General features: G+C 34.2%; 1 protein-coding gene across 1 annotated transcript in view; it reads right to left on the bottom strand.

Annotated features, from left to right (window-relative positions):
* The window catches only part of PRCP (prolylcarboxypeptidase), a 74,273-nt gene that overhangs the window by 21,330 nt on the left and 33,747 nt on the right, over positions 1–19,196 (bottom strand). Inside the window, exons 2-5 of the mRNA XM_051987219.1 lie at positions 14,548–14,688; positions 9,875–9,976; positions 3,625–3,806; positions 3,193–3,350 (exon numbers count right to left, since the gene is read on the bottom strand). Coding sequence (XP_051843179.1) covers positions 3,193–3,350; positions 3,625–3,806; positions 9,875–9,976; positions 14,548–14,688 — 583 coding nt within the window. The remainder of the gene's footprint in view (positions 1–3,192; positions 3,351–3,624; positions 3,807–9,874; positions 9,977–14,547; positions 14,689–19,196) is intronic.

Consider the following 19,196-nt stretch of genomic DNA (forward strand, 5'->3'; position numbering starts at 1 on the left):
ACTGCATCAGCATCCTTCATTGAGCCTAGTCTCAAGTTTCTCCTCCCTCTAGTCCTTTCTACATTCTGCCATCAAAGTAATTTTCCTTAAGTACAGTTCTGATCACACAAGTTCCTTATCCAACCAACTCCGGTGGCTTCCTATCCCTTTTAAAATAAAATACAAACAGTTGGCTTAAAAGCCTACAAAACTTGGTTCCAACCTGTCTTTCCAGCTCACTAGACATTTCTCCCTCTCTGGAACTTCTGATCCAGCCAGATTGGAGTTCTCCCTGCTCCGTGAACAAAGCCCTCCCATCTCTCTCTCTTCTCTGTGCCTTTGTATTGGTTCTCTGCTATGACTGGAACATGCCCTCTCGGTCTTTCTCCTTTTAAGATACAGCTTAATCAACATCCTCTTCTTGAATCATAATTTTCTGATCTCCACTCTCTCCCAAACTACTGTTGGGAATGTATTTAACTATTTTATATACATTTGCATCCATTGATGTTTATTTTTTTTCTGTATATATGTGTATAAAACATGTGTAAGATGTGTTTGTCTCCTCTATTAGAATATAAATTCATTCTAACTAGGGACTTTTTAAATTGTTTGTACCTGTGTCCTCAACAGCTAGTACAGTTCGTGGCATTTAAATACTGTTGACTATAGATTGGGTTCTTTTTTTAATCCAAGTACAGAACTTTACATTCATTCCTAATATATTTCTTTTTCTCCAATTCAGAATTTTTAATGTGTTGAAATCTTTTTGGAATCAGACTGTCAGCCCACTAGGTATCCCTCCAAAATACATATCATCTGCAATTTGACAAGCATATCATCTGTTCCTCTAAATCACTGATAAGAAAAATGCTGAACAGCACAAGGCCAAGGGCAGATTCTGGGGCACTCCCCTAGACAGAAACTTTCCCCAAAATTGAATTACTTACATTTTGGGTATGATCAGTAGCCCTTTTGGGGCAGTGGCAGTCTCTCTAGGCATTGTTGTTCTGCTTTTGATTGTAAATTTTTTTGTTTTTTGGAGGGAAGAGAAACTGAGCCAAGGAGCAGGAAAGAAAGACTACAGTACTGTACAATAAATTTAGTGTAGATTTTGTGGGGTTTTTGGAATGTGGAATTATTTATGTAAAGTCAAATTTGTATCATATGAATTTATGTAATGTGAGATTTATAATAATAATTACAATAGCTAACTTTTACATAGCACTTGTTTATATAGCACAATGTTAGGTATTATGTGAAGAAAAAGAAGAACAACAACAACCATGACAACAACAACAAGAGGAGGAGGAAAAAGAGGAGGAGGAGTTGTTAACATTCATTGAGCACCTATTATGTATCAGGTACTATGCTAATTACCATGTCATTTGATCCTCACAACAAACTTGGAGGTAGGTGCTGTTATCCCATTTCATACACAAGAAAAGGGGGCAAACAGGATAAATGAGTTGTCCAGAGTCATAAAGCTAGTAAATGTCTGAGGTCAGATATGAACTCAAGTTTCCCTGATTAAAAGCCTGGATGTTCTGACCACTCCTCCACCTGCCTGCCTGCTTGCCTACCTGCCCACCCTTTTATTCAAAATTGACTCCTGAGTTGGCAGAATGCAGAATGTAGAAGGTAAAATCAGCAGATCATTCTTGGAGTGAATCAAACAAGAAAAGTAAGAGAATTCCAAGAAAAGCAAAGATCCTTCCATCCCATCAAGGAGGTACAAGACTGCCTGATGTAACCTGATTTGATTCGAAGTGGTAGAAAAGTCTTCAGGCAAGTCTCCTGGGTCTTTTCCCTTAGTAGAAAATGAGAGGTGCTGCCTTTTCCCTTTCTTGACACAGTTTCATTTTAGAAAAGGTTTCCATTCAGTTTATATTGAGAGTCACATTAAGCCCCAATGTTTTGCCTTCTTTTACCCCAGTTCTTGTGTAAGATCTATTAAAAAGATAAAGTCCATCTTCTCTCAGTGCCCCAAGGACAATAAAAATACTAGCAGATTAGGATATCTCTGCCTACCTTATCCTGAAATGCAATTTTATGGTCTTCAGGGCAATGACTGATAAGTTGTGAAACCATTAGGACTATATGCCTTCTGTGTACTATAAGTGCCCATGAGAAAGTTTACTTGCTTTCTCCACTTCTAAAAAATGAATTACTAGGAAACTTAAAAGGCTCAATTTTTCTATGGATCATATTTTCTTTTGGTCATGTGACCTTATGTCAGAATATATGCAAAGGACAATCCTATAAATCTTGCTAATTTTGTAGTATTTCTTACTCCTAAAATTGTTAAAGATTTCTTTTATTCTATCACTCATTATTTACAGATTTCCATATTCGTTTAGTTTGATATGGGTAATGGATTTTAGTAGGCATCCAGATTTTAGTAGGCACCAAAAGCTGGGGTTTGGTCATGTGAAGAATTCACAATGACCAATCTCTTTCACAAAAGGTAGATTTAATTAGGGGAATAGGTTACAGACAAAATGAAGGAATACACCAGAAATGATAAATATGAAATAGAGTTGGAAGAACATATTTAAGACAAATCCTTAGTGGAATTCAGGATTACCCAGCTGAAAGGGAGCATTCCTTGAGGTTGGAGCATGTTCTTAGCTGGCAGGCTAAATCCTGAAAGGGACTTAGCATCCTAAAAGAATTAGATAAATTTTGGGGAGCCCCAGAAACTTTTATAGGGCATCTACTAAAGTGAGTATAGGAATAAGAGACTGGGGAAATGGAGGAGAAAAACAAGTTTTGATCTTCATTGGTAATGAGAACCCCCAAACTGTTGAAACATTTGAAGTTTTGAGAAAAAATATGACAACTTCCCTACTAAATTAAAAATCTCCTTGACAGCAGGAACTGAATTCTTGTTCATTGTTAAACGTCAGTATCTTGAACATAGAAAAAGGTTAATAACATCTATTGAATGGAATTGAACCTGCTTCATATGGGACTCTTTATCATATCTGTCAATCAGACAACCAAGCTTAATGTAAGCAGGGGATTTCAGAGAACTAGAAAAAATGTACATTAATGATACAGAAAAAAAAAACAAATATGCACAACATCATTCTATAATTCAAAATCTTTTTAACAGACTAAACCTCAGGTTCTTCACAAAAATCAGCAAAAACTGATTTGGGCCCTTTTAATATTTTTTCTATTTAACTTGAAAAGTCATTTTCACCTTACCTGTGGATGCCAGTCTATCAATTGCTTTCCAGGAATCCTGGATGGTTTCTGAACACTTAGAGCCACTTTTCTTGAAATCATTGGTTACAATTTCAAAAAATTTTCCACAAGAGACCAAATCTGTAAATTGCCAGATGGGAGCAGAGGCTGCAAGAGCTCTGAATGATTAAAGGAAAAGAATAGAAAATGGAAAGGAAAAAAAAAAAAAAGGAAGGGGGAAAAAGGAAAAAAAAAAGATTAATTGAATTCTAACTTGGAAGACTCAGATGATTTGGGCAAATGATTAAATAAGGAAAATTTTATTCATTAAAGAAATCTAAACTGAGATTTACAATACGGATTAAAATATGCAATTTTTCATGTAAAATGTATCTGCAGATATGCATTTAAAATCTTTAAGATTATACCACCATTCAATATGTTTGCACTCACCCAATCACAATATGAGGATATTTCATTCTGAACCAGGCAGCAAGCATCCCTCCATATGAGCCTCCTATAGCAATAACAGGACTATTTTTAGCACCTGGAATTGTTTTTTTCAAGTATTCAATTAAAACTGCAAAGTCAGCCAGAGCCTGCTCTGCTGTCAGATAATTCAAGTGCTTGGAATCCTAAAGAAAAATTACAAATAGGACTATAAAATAGCACCAGGTAACAGCAAATAAAGAACAGCTTTAACTTAAGTAAGAAACAAAAGGTCAGTTAAATATTTCACTGATAATCTGTGCAATCAAGCCAGGATAGCAGATCAATACAATTAGTATTCTTAATTAAACAACTGTTATTGCTAAAGTACCTTAGAAGTAATGAAACAGCACAACAAATATGATTCTTAGACTCATCATCTTTATTATAAATTAAGCCTCAGTTACACATCAGTGTTACTAAGTTTTAAAGTTCTAGGATACTTTTATCCCACAAAGCTTTGATAGTGTTCATGACAGCAATAAAACCGTATGTGTGGCAAAAGTTGATTCATTAAAAAAATAAAATTTAGAGTAACTTGAATATTGTGATTGGTCAAAACATTCTTATCAGATTCTGACATGAAAAAAATGCATATTCCAATGAGAAGGTCAAGAAACCTATCCCACCAATTTTCACTCTCACTTAGGTCAAATTTATCCTGCTCTTAGTTCATCTGTACATAATTGTTTGCATCTAGTCTCCCCAAATAGATTATGAGCTCTCTGAGGGCAAGGACTGAGCCTTTGTATCCCCAGTGCTTAGCACAGTGCCTGGCTCACAGTAGGTGTTTAACAAATTCTTATTTACTGAGGAAGGACTGAAATTGACTTAAGCTGGGAAAATAAATTTTATTGTGACTAAAAAGATTACATATCATATTCATCATATCTAAAATCAAGTTTAAAATAAACAGGGAATGCATAATTTTTATAAAGGCAAATATGTATATAGTTACTAACATAGTTACTGAAAATTAAGTTCCAAAGAAACACTCTAGAATATTAGACAAAAATAGCTAAATCTGTTATGTAACTGTTGAGATTGGGAAAGGGACCCCCAAGAGTTTGGGGTCACAGGCCAGTGTCCCCAAAAGAATTTGCAGGTTTGAACCTGCATTTTCTAGTCAAGGGGCAAAGTTTATTGTAATTGTAATGCCATTACAAGTGGACTAACTTCCAAGAAAATTTATCAAAGAAACAGGAGCAAGGAAACACATTATCTAGTTCTTCATGTAATAGATATGCTAATTTTTTGGCTCAGTGTTAGGACCAAGGAGTGGCCTCTGCACTTTGGTTTTCACTAACCAACAGGTTATCACTATTGTCTCAGGAGTTTAGTCCTGGGACTACCCTGAGGTCAAAAGCTATCTGACAGTCAGCAAAGAACTGAGGAGTACTCTATTCAGAATCAGACAGATTGTTATTCTTAGATTGTGTGTGGGAGGTCCCTGAGGCAGACTCCAAAGCCAGAAGATTTAGAATCATTGTTAGAACAGAAGCCCCCTAAGGTCAGGGGACCTCAAAATCACTGCAGTCTCCCCTAGAAGCTATATTACCTCACAAGTAGAAAATTTTCCCAAGTTACCATTTAGTTCAATGAAACAATCAAGCAGCAAATATCGATTAAAGAGGAACTGAATTCTCCCAGAACCTCCATTTTAATTAGTTCACCTCAGACACCGAGGGTCCCCTGCTGATTTTCCCTGGATTTTCTCTACAATATCCATACAGAAACCTTCACTTTTCCCACCTCCCTTTTCAGCTTCTTTTCTCTACAATTTTCTCCATTATAATTGATGCTTCTTAGGGCACTACCCCAACAACTTCCCACCCCACTTTGTATATGTATTACCAGTGTTAAGCACTAAACCTTGATAACACAAAGGCTCTGTGTGAATTATAACCTGTGACTGAGACATGACTACATTTGTAAAATTGTACATCTTTCATACATTCTTTTCACATAAAAAGACCTAAAGGTTTCTAACAGACTGGGTGGATCCTTTATATCTCAATAGGAGAAAGGGGGAAAAAGTGAAGAGAACAAAAAGGTTTGGTCAATTTGCAATCTACAACAATGTAAGGGGAATGCTCACATCAATGAAATCACAGATTCATTAAGTATTGGCATGTTTTCATATTTTCCTAAGGAGCACAGATTCTTGAATAAATGTCTCAATGATAAGGTATTTTTACTTACTTTTTAAAATTCTTAAAGATATTCTAACACCACATATCCTTTTAAATGGTTGTGTAAAATAATTTTAATAAGACCAAATCTATTATCAAACCCTGCTTTACAGGAATAATCAATTGATCAACAAGGACAGAGAACCTTTCATTTTCATTTAAAATTTTTTTTAATTTATTTTATTTGAAAAACCCATAAGGAAAAAAAAAAGATACAAAAAAAAAGCAAACCAAAAAAGAACGTAGTCATGTGCCCAGCAGAACAACAGGGAGGGTTCAAAATATATAACAATAAATTACCAGATCAAGAAAATATATATATATATATATGTTAGTAGAAGAAATTATATTCATGGATGTCCATTTTTTCTTTACTTCCTCATAAATTGTTCTTTGGTTCTCAGCTGTCTACCTTATTTACTTTATTCTTTTTTCCTCTTTTTATTCCTCCACCACCCTCAAGTAAGCTATAGTTAAGAAAGGATATATTTATATATACATATGTAGATATATATTCATTGCCTTGCTATTACTTAACCTCTGCCCACCCAAGGATCCTTCTTCTTCTTCCCTCATCCTTTGCTTGCTCATTTGCCCATCCCTCCCCCTTATTTCTTTTTTTTTTCTTTTTGTTTTTTTGTTGAGGCAACTGGGATTAAGTGACTTGCCCAGGGTCACACAGCTAGGAAGTATGAAGTGTCTAAAACCAGATTTGAACTCAGGGCCTCCTGACTTCAGGGCTGGTGCTCTATCCACTGCACCACCTAGCTGCCCCCCCCTTATTTCTTTATAGATTTTGGATGATTCTATACATTTCGTGGGATGTGTTTGTGTGTGTGTGTGTGTGTGTGTGTATGTGTGTGTGTGTGTGTGTGTGTATTTATGTATGATGTTATCTACTGAACCCATTCCCAAAGTGAATAGGTTTTCAGAACTACAGGCCCTCCTCCCCCTCTAATACTTCTGTGTCTATTTTTCCTCTGCACCTCATTTGTATAACATGATTACTATTTTTACCTTACTCTGTCAATCTTTCTTTTAACCTACTCTACTGTTGCTGTGAATATTAAACACATAGAATACATTTCCCATGTAAACAATTTGTCCATGTTTAAACAGTTTGTTCATGTTGAGTTCCTTAAAAATGATCTTTGATACTGGCTTTTATATGTTAAGTTTTCTGTTAAGTTTGGGTTCAATTGATATAAAGTCCTGAAAACCTGAAAGTCCGTTGAAGATCCATTTTTTTCTCATTCAAAATCATAGATAATTTTGTTGGATATGATATTTTTGGCCACAGGTCTTGTTCTTTTGATTGTTGATAGATATGATTCTAGGACCTGCAGTCTTTTATTGTAGTTGCTAATAAGTCTTGTACAATTATAATTGTAGCTCCATCATATTTGAATTGCTTTTTTCTTGTTTCTTGCAAAATTTTCTCTTTGATTTGGGGGTTTCAAAATTTGGCAATAATATTCCTGAGTGTTTTTCACAAAGGATTTCTTTGAGGTGGTGATTAGTGAATTTTTTCTAGTTCAACTTCCCCCCATGTTCTAGCACTCCAGGACAATTTTCTTAGATTATTCCCTGCATTATTGTGTGAAGATTCTCTTTTTGGTCTCTTCTTGATCTGTCCTCCAGATCTGTTATTTTTCTTATAAGATGTTTCACATTCTGTTCTATTTTCTCATTCTTTATAAGCTTTTTGTTATTTCTTAGTCTCTCATAGCTTCACTAGCTTTCCCTTGCCCAATTCTAATTTCCAAAAAATTATTTTGATAACCTTGAGAAGCTATACCTCCTTTTCTAGTTGGTTAATATTTTTTCATAATCTTCTTTTCTTGGATGGTTTTTATTTATTTGCTTTAGTTTTTTCTTAATGTTTCTCATTTGACTTTTAAATTCTTTTTTGAGTTCTATAAATTCCCTCTGGGTAGGAAACCATTTCACATTACTCTTTGGGATTGAAGCTTTTTTTATTAAACTGTCCTCCTCTGAAGATGAACGCCAATGTTCTGTGTTCCCATAAGTTTCAATGGTAGGGCTCTTTCCTCTTTGCCAATACATTTTTTTTAAATAAGAGGTATTAATCTAAGTACCTCTAATCATGGAGTGGAGGGAATAGTGCTTCAGCTCTCCCTCTGACCAAGAACCCAAACTAAGAGCCCCATCCTCCTGCAAGTGTCCATATCCAGCAGCATCCCTGATCCACTGCTTCTGCACTCACCAGGAGATGGATCCTTCTCACCCAGGCTTGCATCTCAGCAGCACACCTGGGTCTGATGTTCCCAATAAACCAAGATTCACTCAGTCTTCCCCGACTCAAACCCCAAATAGACAAACAGTTCAGGAAGAGAAAATCTTTGTGGTTCTGATTGAGGCTCCAGTCACACCCAGCTAGCCCAATGGTCCCTGCTTGATGTTTCTGTGGAGCTAGCCTGGAAATGTTTGCACTTCAGACAGGTTAATCCCCAGCCCAGAGTCTTTCTTGGATTACATCAGGAGGATGCTGTTCTACCCCAAATTTTCTTGTTCTCCCTGAAGCACAAATTTGTTCTATTTGTAGAAGAAATTGAGAAAGCATGAAATTTACCAACCTACTCCACCATCTTCCCAGAATCATCCTCCAGAACCCTTCATTTTCATAGGATCAACCACATCATCCTAGAAAGAGCTTAGGATCTTGGTCAATATCTAATGGGAGCTAAATGTCCTTACTAATTACCAAAAGGAGAAGATACCTTCAAATAGAGAAGCCAAGAAGACCTTTGGAGCAGTTACCCAAACCCGAGTTTGGGTATTCAGAGATCTTGCAGGAAGGCAAATTAGCAGAGGGGTTTTTAACTTTTTTGTGTCATAAACCCTTTGGGCAATCTGGTGAAGCCAATGAACACTTTCTCAGAATTATTTTTTCAAATTCATAAAATAAAACCTATAGAATAATAAAGAAAGCTAATTAAGTTGAAATAGCTACCAAAATATTAAGCAAGTTCATAGATGTCAAGTTAAGAACCCCTGCTTTATAGCCTCATAATCACACATTTACCAACCTGGGTGACAATTTCATTCCTATCCTCTTACTTGACTCCTATTGCCATATGGAGCTTCCTTCACAAGTTTTTATGTTATCTTACTTCTAGTTTTCATCTTCACACTTTTGCTGTTACTATTTCTCCAGGATATTTGTCCTTTGTGCCACCTTGTTTAAGCAGGAGTTACATTCTTGTACATTACTGTTTTTATCCCTTTTAGATCACCTATTTATTCATTTGGTTCTCTTCTCTTCTGAGATCCTTGTTATGGCCTGCCTTCTGATATCCAAATACCACTGTTCTTGCTTTATCACTTTATGTAAACATAAAGCTGTAAAATATACTTCCTAATAGGATATTATACAACTTCCTTTATTTTGCTGATACCACTAATTTTGTGACTACATGAATGATAGAATAGGATAGCCTCTAATGACAACATACATAACATTTTTAGAGAACCATATAATTTTGGTAATAGAGCATATATCTTCTGAGTACACAATGCATAGAACTTTTTTATTCAAAATGACCACAGTTTGCTAAACTATTTTTAAGGCAATTTCCTGTCAATCAAATGATTTTATAAGTTAACAAATAAAAGGGTGGATATTTTAAATCAGTAAATAGTAATGTTTTGATGTGATTGTACAGATGCCTTAATTAACTAATCTTGGATATACAAGGTATAAAGTTCCTTTTGAAAACTAAATGAAGTTTGTGACCAGTGATGAGCAGGTTTGAACAGAGTGGCCTTGTTACTGAGGGTCAGAAATGCATCATTTGGATTACAGTCAATTGAAGTCTCTGGATTGATGAGAGACTAATCCACCTCCTTCTGGAAGGGAGACAGGAAGGAAATGTCTTTTAATATAAGCAGTAGGAAATTAATATCCCTCAGAAACACTAGTTATTGGCAAAACTGGGACAAGAATCTGGTCTCCTGAACTACATTAAACGGTTTCCCCAGGTTAACGAACATATACTTACACTAAATGACTGGTTACCAAAGGGTAAGGATTCTCCATAGTAGCGATGTTCAGCAAACACCAGCATGGACTTCAGCTCCTCAGCCACATCCCACATGAAGCCCTAGAAATAATTTATAAATGCACAAGAAAACAATTGGTCCTAAGAAAAAAGCTAAATGCATGTAAAATAGATCTTAAAGGATCTATTTTAAAAATGTAATTCCTTAGTCTGAGAAGTTTCTTGGCTTATGCCTGTTCCACAGATGAATGAAACCTTTGCACCTCATGTTTGGTCACTAAGTTCATATTATAATTTGATCATTTAAAATTATGATAATTATCTCTACTTCTGATTTTGGTCCAAAACAGTATTTTGGTCTACAACTAAAAGATCCAATCAAAAAATATTTTTAGATGTTTCAGAGAATCACTGAGAATACTGAAGATAGTTCCCACTCATAGATATTTATAACTAAAGATAGAAGGATAGACATTAAGCTATATTTGAAGTGTTATAAAAATCTTAAAATTTTATGAGGAATTATATTATATTCAGTCAGGAATATGGGCTTATTAAATTAGAAAATTTTAAAATATTCACTACTAGAAGTCCAAAATAAAAGAAAAATGCAAATATAATTTATCTTTTAATATGTTTGTATGGCTAAATGAAGCCTAAGACCCCTACCTTTTTTATTGAAAAAAATTGGAATAGTTCAACCCATTTGGTTGAATTTAATCTATTATCTACAATTATGTTCTATTATTACTTTAATGATCCCTTAGCTTCTTTGCCATTTACTTAATTACAAGCATTTACTACAAAACTGCTCTTCTTCCTTAGCTTAGTTCAATACATACACACTTTCTCATTGAGTCACTTTCTCACATTATCTATTTACCCTATTAAGTGTGTGTATATGTATACTTATATATACATCCCATTTGTGCATACACACACACACATATACACATACATATACATGTATACATATGTGTGAATTGAGAACTGAAAATAAACTCGGAAATATCTTGTCCAACATTTTTTGGAAGAAAATGAGGGCTAAAAGAAAGAAATTATTTGCCCAATGCCACAGAGAGCAAAGAGGAGAGATGATATGTGTACATATATTTATAAAAACATACACACAAGTGAAGAAGTATGTATGTAAACACATATATGCATTTTTGTGTATCAAGATGTATAATACCTTCATATATTAATGCCTATCTCTAGTTAAAGGAAAGGAAAAAAAGCAAAGATAACTCTACATCAATAGCTTGGGATGAGGACAATTTCTTTTTTTCCCCAAATAAACTGATAAAAACTTTAGAACAACATATCCTTTTTCAGATGTAGTCAGCCATTTCCTGCCCTTTTCCATTTCTTCTTGAAAGGAAACCTTTATAAACACAAGTTCAAACATTTATATTCACTATACATAACAAAATCAGAAATGAATGTTTCCTTCATTCCAAATACGGAAAAAAAGTCAAGAAGGTTAGAAGTGACTGACCATGTGAAAATAGTTGGTCCTATACAGGAATACCAGTACTTCGATATGCCTCTGACTGAATTAGATATAGTCAATTCCCAATCATTCACACTAATTGTAAGGCTTAGAAAATTCAAAAAACATAATGTAATTAGCTTTTATAATGTGTTTTTGTACTTAACATTTGAATTTGTGTGTATAGCATTCTGGGATTTGGGTCTAAAAACAATCATCATGCCTTAAACTGACGAGATTTGACTGAGGAGCTGGGAAAGCATCCAATTTCCCCATCTAGGCCCCATGGAGAGAATAAATAAATAAATTGTATTCCCTTTCATTACTGGCTCCTCCATTGCTTCATCATGGCACAGAGATGACCCTGGGTTCTAGAATGTTTTTATAACAGAGTGCAAACTCTGGCAGATTCTACCAAGAAAGAAAGGCATCAAATATGGACTTGGTAAAAGAATGTCTTCTTTTGGACTAGAGTACTAGACTTGTTAAAAATTCTATGAAACTCATTACCAGAAGCTTAGCCTTTGAGTGACAATTTTATTTGGAAGCAAGAATAACATCAATTCATAAGAACCACCTTTTAAAGTAGAGAAGAACTGCAATCCATATTGATAAAAAAATACCCAACCTCTAATAAATCACAGATCTTTAAAATATTTATGTGCCTGATCTAACAACCTCCTAGGAATAAAGCAGGGAGTTAGATTTGAGAAATAGAATAAGTTTCTTTGTATTCAAAGAAGAGGTAATTGACACACCAAATAGATGAGTCAAAGTCTGAAATAATTCATATTAGTATTGGTAGAAAAGCCTCAGAAAAGTTGTGTTTGTTTAAGATGACTGTTGGGAGAGTGAAGTAGTGCAATGGATAAAGTACCAGCTCCAGAGTCAGGAAGAGTCAAATTCAAATTGAGTCTTAGACACCTGACACTTATTAACTATATGACCTTGAACAAGTCACTTAATTCAATTGCCTACCCCCAAAAATAAAAAATAAATATATAAAAACACACAATAAAATAATGGTTGTTAACCTGAATAAATCATTAATTGACAAAATTTTAGGAGCCATGTGATGGAGGGGGAGGGTTTGCCAGAAATGTTGAAAGAGATCTGGAGACAAATCACCACAAAATAAGCAAATCAGTAAAATCTGGGAGTACATAATGTCCCTGCTTTTTATAGCTCATTCTTCTCTTTCACTACTCTCTAACCAACAAAATTCTCTAAAAGATTAGTCTTTTTTCTCTGGAAATAACATATGTCCTTCTTTATCTAATAAAGAACAAATGCTTGTGGAAGAACTTGGAAAATTATAAAGCACTTTACAAATGGAAGGTATTATCACTATTCACAACTGTTCCCCTGGCAGTGGCAGAGAGTTTTAATACTGTTGAGGTAGAATAAGGCAAGGTGTCTTCTTACAATGTAAAATCATTTGTCAAAGTGATACTTTAAACCCAGGACTGGCTATACTATCAAGTGTGGTCAACAAACCTGAAAACTAAATTTACGAGACATAAATTAAAATATAATCATCTGTTCTCAATGTCAATAGTTTATAAGTGTGTATGTATGTATGTGTTTATATCTATAGATATGTGCATATATACATAAATGGGACAGGTAAGTAGTACTGTGCACAGAATGCTGGGCCTACAGTCAAGGAAGACTCATCTTCCCGAGTTCAAATTTGGCCTCAGACAATTTGCTGTGTGAGCCTGGCTAAATCATTTAATCCTGTTTGCCTCAGTTTCCTCATGTGAGCTGAAGAAGGAAATGGCAAACTACTCCAGTATCTTTGCTAAGAAAACTTCAAGAGGAAAGAACTTAAATCTTTTTCAAGTGATCTAACAGAACTAAATGGCTTTTCAATCAGTCTAACTCCTGACATTTGATCAGAATATCATAGTTTACAAAAGTATGCGTGATTTATCTTGCTGCACTATGCAATTCCAGTGTGAGGTAAAGAGAACAGGAATTCTGTTCAAAGATAGTGTTCAAAGATAAAAAGCTTAAAGTGGCTAGGTAATTTTCATAAGACCGTAGAGTTGACAGATAAATGAAGGGATTCTCTTCAAGTATTTTTAGGGGTGGGTTTTTTTTTTTTGACATTTTGGTTAATTTTAGTATAATTCCTTAAATTTCTATAATTATAATAAAAACAAGAAACCAAATTCAAAGTTCTGGCTCAGTACAATTATAACATATTTAGATTCATATGTCTTCCTTCAGAAAATAGAGTTCTGTTTTTCTAAATACTACTATGGAAGTATAAAATTCAGCATCAAGGCTGTAAGCAGGTGGCAGCTAAAGCTCTTGTTTTGCCCATGCCAACCTGAGTCTAGATTTGTAGCCATGTCTTCTGCTTTGCTTCTTTTTTGACTTTTAATGACAGAGTAGAACCCCAGAAGTAGACATTTCTGACCTAAGTGGCATTTCTGTCAATGCTCTAGAGGTCTTGGGTCTGTCAGACAAAGTAGGCAGGTATAATTGTAGACTGGTTAGTCCTTTCTAGCTCAAAATTCTATGATCTTGTAAATTTCATTTAACAATTGTAGAATTTCTTCAAATTCTCCAACTATTCCTGTCTTGGAGATCATTGCAGACAAGAAGAGAAGCTCCAAGCACTGCCCTAACTCACCAGAAAAAATACACATTAGTTCATATTTGTCCAGGGAAAGTATGAAGAGGTCTGACTTTCTGGGGGACATCAAGGGAGTATGTATAGGTAATGGTTAAGATGGAGGTTAGAGTCATTCCTGTTCCAGGACCACTGAGTTAGCAATGGCCAGTAAGGAGATTTTTTAATCATTTTAAAGCACCAAATTAATTTAGCACTGTCATATCTAGCAGAGAAATTGCCATGAAAGCTCTGGCCCATTCTCTATGGGATGGTTCCATATGCCCATTCCCATATATGCTCCTTGAAGTGCAACCCCCAATACATGTAAAATAGGACTTTTATGTGATCTGTTGGTACCTTTCTAGTTCTAAGACTATAATCCTAAAGAATTAAGCTACTAGATTGTTGTTAAGAAGTTGTTACCACTAAGCATATGAAGAAAATTAGAAAATAGAAAACTTCAAATTAAAATGGAATCTGTACATTCCTGCTTTTGCCTAGTCCTATGAAAGGTAAATTTTATAAACATGACAAGTTTAATAAACTTATGCATACCGTATTTTTGCAAAACCAGGTAATGTCCCCTTCATTTCCAGTGTAGAAAAGTATTACACCATTATCATTCTTCCAGTATTGATCTGCTATTAGGTACCGTTGTTTAAATGTTAAATTAACATCAAATCCAAAATGATCAACCTGTAACCAAAATAAACAAGAATTCAAAAAAGTAAATTAGAGTCAAATGTAGTTAAAAGAGTTAAATGGTATCTTTTATTAAATTAGGACTTACAGAAAAAGATATATAAACACAATTTCTCTTAATTTTCCAAAATGAAATTTTTAGATGTTCTTTCAAGTTTAGTTGTCCCATAAGAATATACAAAGATTCCTCCCCCCTTTCTCACACACACATATACACAGAATACTCACCCTTAGCCCATGACTATATAAAAACACAGAACATTAACTAAAAATATAAGATTGAATTTAAAAGATTTTAAAAGATTCTATTTTCTAAGCAGTTTTACCAGAATATTAAGCATCAGGAAATAAAGAGAACAACTCCTCATCCATATTAAAAACCAAATTTGCCTGAATTTCTTATTACCAAAGCTATATACCTGAAATTGCTGAGACTAGCTAAAGAACCATGTTTTCATTTTCCAACTGATTTAAAAAAAAAAAAAAAAAAAAAAAGGGCCAGGGCTGAGTGAGGAGAGGCTGCCCTCTGCTGGCAGATTGACTCAAGTCTATACCTTTAGTTCTTCAAAACAAACATTTACAAACTTTTTCCTGATTTTGAAAAATAAACTGGTTTGATTCAAAACAGAAACCTATATCACCTAAATACAAGCAATATAAAAAGCAGCATCAAAGGAACAAAATACAGTTCAGTTCCAACAGTTCTACTCAAATAATAATACTGAAAATTTTCAAATTTTACCTTTAATACTACAAAAATTAATTATTAAGAAGAATTTGGTTACAAGAAATAAAAAAGAAAATTCAATAAACATTAAGTATCAAAATAACACCATTCAAGTTTTATTATGATATCTCATTAGGACACAGAATTAAATCCAAGTTTTTGAAGGCAATGTTAACTTATCTAGGCTGTGGCATTTCCTTCCATGTTAAAATATATTGGGAAAACAGACCTGATGATCTTCTGAAGTCCAGCCCAACTAACTCAGGAAAAGTTCATCATCAAGATAACTACAACTTGGTAATACTATTTCAGCCAAAACAATTCACACAGTACACTTACAACACAGAAGGTGTGCAATCTCCAATGTGGAATGAAAGGTGTTTTATCTACACCCACCAAATCACAAATCTTTTAAACACTAAAGTTAAAATAACCATTTTAACTATACAACAGCTTGAGCATAAATTTCACAGTATATATGATCACATTCATATTCAAAGTATCATCTACACTTTGGGAGACAATCATTATTCCTGTAGCCCTTGAGAAGTCTTTGGTGAAGAATATCATAATACTGAGGGCTAACATCACTAACTTGTGTAAATAGGCACATCTATACATGATCTGAAGACTTCCAATAAACTATGTGAGGATCGAGTAAATTAGTTAATTTCATTTTTCATTACTTTATTGCTGTCCTTCACCAAGTCCTAAAGTTATTCCTTAATTTCTATACATTAAAAATGAAATTCTAAATACCTCACATAGTTGTAAAATTACATCATTTTTTTAACTGAAATTATGATTCCACCTGTTACTGAGAAACTTCTCTATGAGGGTACCTTTTCGGAAGCCCACAGTTTTATGAGTTGTATGGGATACTTCAAGATTTTGTGATTTGCCCAGGGATACATAGCCAGTATGTAGCAGAGACAGGACCTTCACCCAGGGTTTCCTGGTTCTTAAACTAATGTTTTTATCTATACTGCCTCTCTCTCTCACATAATTCTCAAATAATAAATCTAACATTTTCATCAGTGATTGATAAAAGCATAGATGGATTTCTTATTAAATTTGAAGAAGAAACAAAATTGGGAGGGATACACACTTGATGACAAAGTCAGGAATTAAAAAGATTTTAACAGGTTTTTTATTTTAAAAAAAACTGTGCCAAATTGAATAAAATGAAATATAATGTAAACATAAGCTAAGTCCAAAAAATGAGTCCAAAAAATTCCATTCATGAGTATAAGATGGATTGAGAAGCAATTTACATGAAGAAGATCTAATGAGCCAACAGTATGACAAGACAACCAAAAATATTAATGGGATCTGGATCTGGAGCTGCACTGAGACTTAGAAAGCAGTCAGAAATACACAAGTGATAGTACAGGACTATATTCTGCTCTGGTTAGATCACATCTGGGGTACTGTGCTCACTGCTGAACACTATATTTTAGGAAGGATATAATATGCTCAAGATTGCCCTGAAGAATGGCAACTAAAAATGTGAGGCCTTAGTGTCATATAATATGGGTGCTGACTGAAGAAACTGAGAATTGGGTGGGTAGCCTCTATGAGAAAAGATTCGGGATCAACATGACAGCTATCTTCAAGCATGAGAAAAGTTATCATATGGAAGAACAATTAGACTTACTCTGGTCCCAGGGAATAGAATTAGGAACAATGGGTGGAAATTACAAAAAGATAATTTTAGGCTTGATTTGACATAAGGAAAAACTTCCTAATCATTAGAGCTATCCAAAAATGAAGGAGACCCACCCAGAAAAAGTGAGTTTCCCCTCATTAGAGCCCTTCAAGCAAAGATAACTAATTTATACTGTGTTAGATGGTTCCTTAAGTCCCTCACAACTTGGAACTTCTTGAACATGGAACTTGTATGTAAGTTTTTTGTGTTGTGGTTCTTATTAATATGATTAGGCCAGTGATAATCAGATGCTAGATGCAGAACTAGAAGGGATCCAACCTCACATTTTTACAGATGAGGACATTGGGCCTGTTTATCTCAGAGATCTCTAGTGAAGGGCTTCTCTTTTGTTCCCACTTGGAAAAGTCTGAACTCCCATTTCTGTAAAATGAGTTAGTTGGACAAGATGGCTTCCCCACTTTCCTTCCAGTTCTAGATCTAAAACCTCATGGTCACATAGTATATAATAATGTAAACAACAATAAAATAACATAAAGAGGTTTGATGAAAGCTAAATTTTATAGACTCATTTCCAGCTAATGGGAAAATTTCCACAGACACAACTCTTCAAGTGCCAGTCAAATTTTGAATACCTTTCCTGCCAAACAGAAGCTGACTATCATGTAAAAGCAAGGATCAGAATTGTTTTAAAAGATCCAGAGGACAGGAATAGGAAAAAATCATCCCTCATAGCTCTAATTCCAATGAGTTAGAAGTTATAGAATTAGAGAGACCTCAGTGATCAATGCAAGTAAAAACTTAATAATTGCAACCTCTCAAACTAGAATGGACTCTTTCACAATAAATGAGCTCCCAATTATTAGATATGTTCAAAAAAAATTGAATGATTTATTAGAGACACATTATTAAAGGTAATCAGGATTTAGATGAGGGTGAAATTAGCAGTCTAAGCTCCTTTCCTCTTAAGGTTTTCTGGAGATTTTCTTGTTACTCAAATAAATTTGGAAATAGAATTCTATATTTTTATCTCCTATTCTCTTTTCTTACCTACTCCTAAAACTAGGAACATCTCCTTTTTGCAAGAAAGGACATTTAAATTGCAAATGAAGGAATAAACTCCTTTTTAAAAGTAACATAAAGAAAAGGGTTAGAGTTTCAAGTAAAGAAAAGTAATAACAAACACAGCCCAATAGATCTTATGCTAAATGGGCAGTCAATAAATAATATTTTAATTTTAAAAGTTACAATGTTCTAAAATTAGAACATCCTATGTCTATAATTTTCTGGATTCAAGCGGACAATTTCCAAAAACAAGGAAATAGTAAGTAGAACCAGATAGCAGCTAAGTATTTCATAATTTAACTATACAATCACTTCCAAGAAGAAAAATATGCTTTTCACTGGAGATCTTGATAAGTAGTAGAAAATATATGGAGAAAAATAAAACCCTACATACATTAAGATCTAAGCTCCTCTAAGCTCAATGGCCCTTCCCAAAGGCTATTACTAAATAATACCATAATAAACATTCTGAAGCAGAGAGGCAGTGAGTATAATGGAGAGAGGATAGACCTCAGAATCTATGTTTAAGTCTTGCTTTTAATATATACTGTCTGTGTACTTTGGCCAAGTCAATTAACCTCTCAACATTCTAAGGAACTTAATTTGCAGATCAAATGCCAATCTGCACTGATAGAGGAAGTTTTCTCAATGGGAATTACTTACATCAATAAAATCAGAAAGTTAACTCCTCTTTCCTCCCAAAAATCTTTTGGGAGATCATTTATATTAACATTCAAAGAAATAAGAGCCTAAATCTTTGATAAATCTAAGTCTTCATAAGTATAGAAATATACACAAATAACTACTTCCAATGATTTCAAAACGCTTTAAAGCAGTAAAAATCATGAATGTTAAATCTTCAAGCCAATAAGTACAGACATAGCATATATAACAAGTGATAAAATTAAAAGCAAAGTAAAAATATTAAAGCCACAAGGGTGTGCTGTTGTACAAGCCAGCTCTTTTGATAACTCTAATGAAGGGGAAAAAAAGTTAAAATTCATTGATTTGGGGGTGTGTAGGTTGATTATTTGTTTGAATAGG

Source organism: Antechinus flavipes, chromosome 3 (genome assembly GCF_016432865.1).
Source record: "Antechinus flavipes isolate AdamAnt ecotype Samford, QLD, Australia chromosome 3, AdamAnt_v2, whole genome shotgun sequence".
Taxonomy (NCBI): Eukaryota; Metazoa; Chordata; class Mammalia; order Dasyuromorphia; family Dasyuridae; genus Antechinus; species Antechinus flavipes.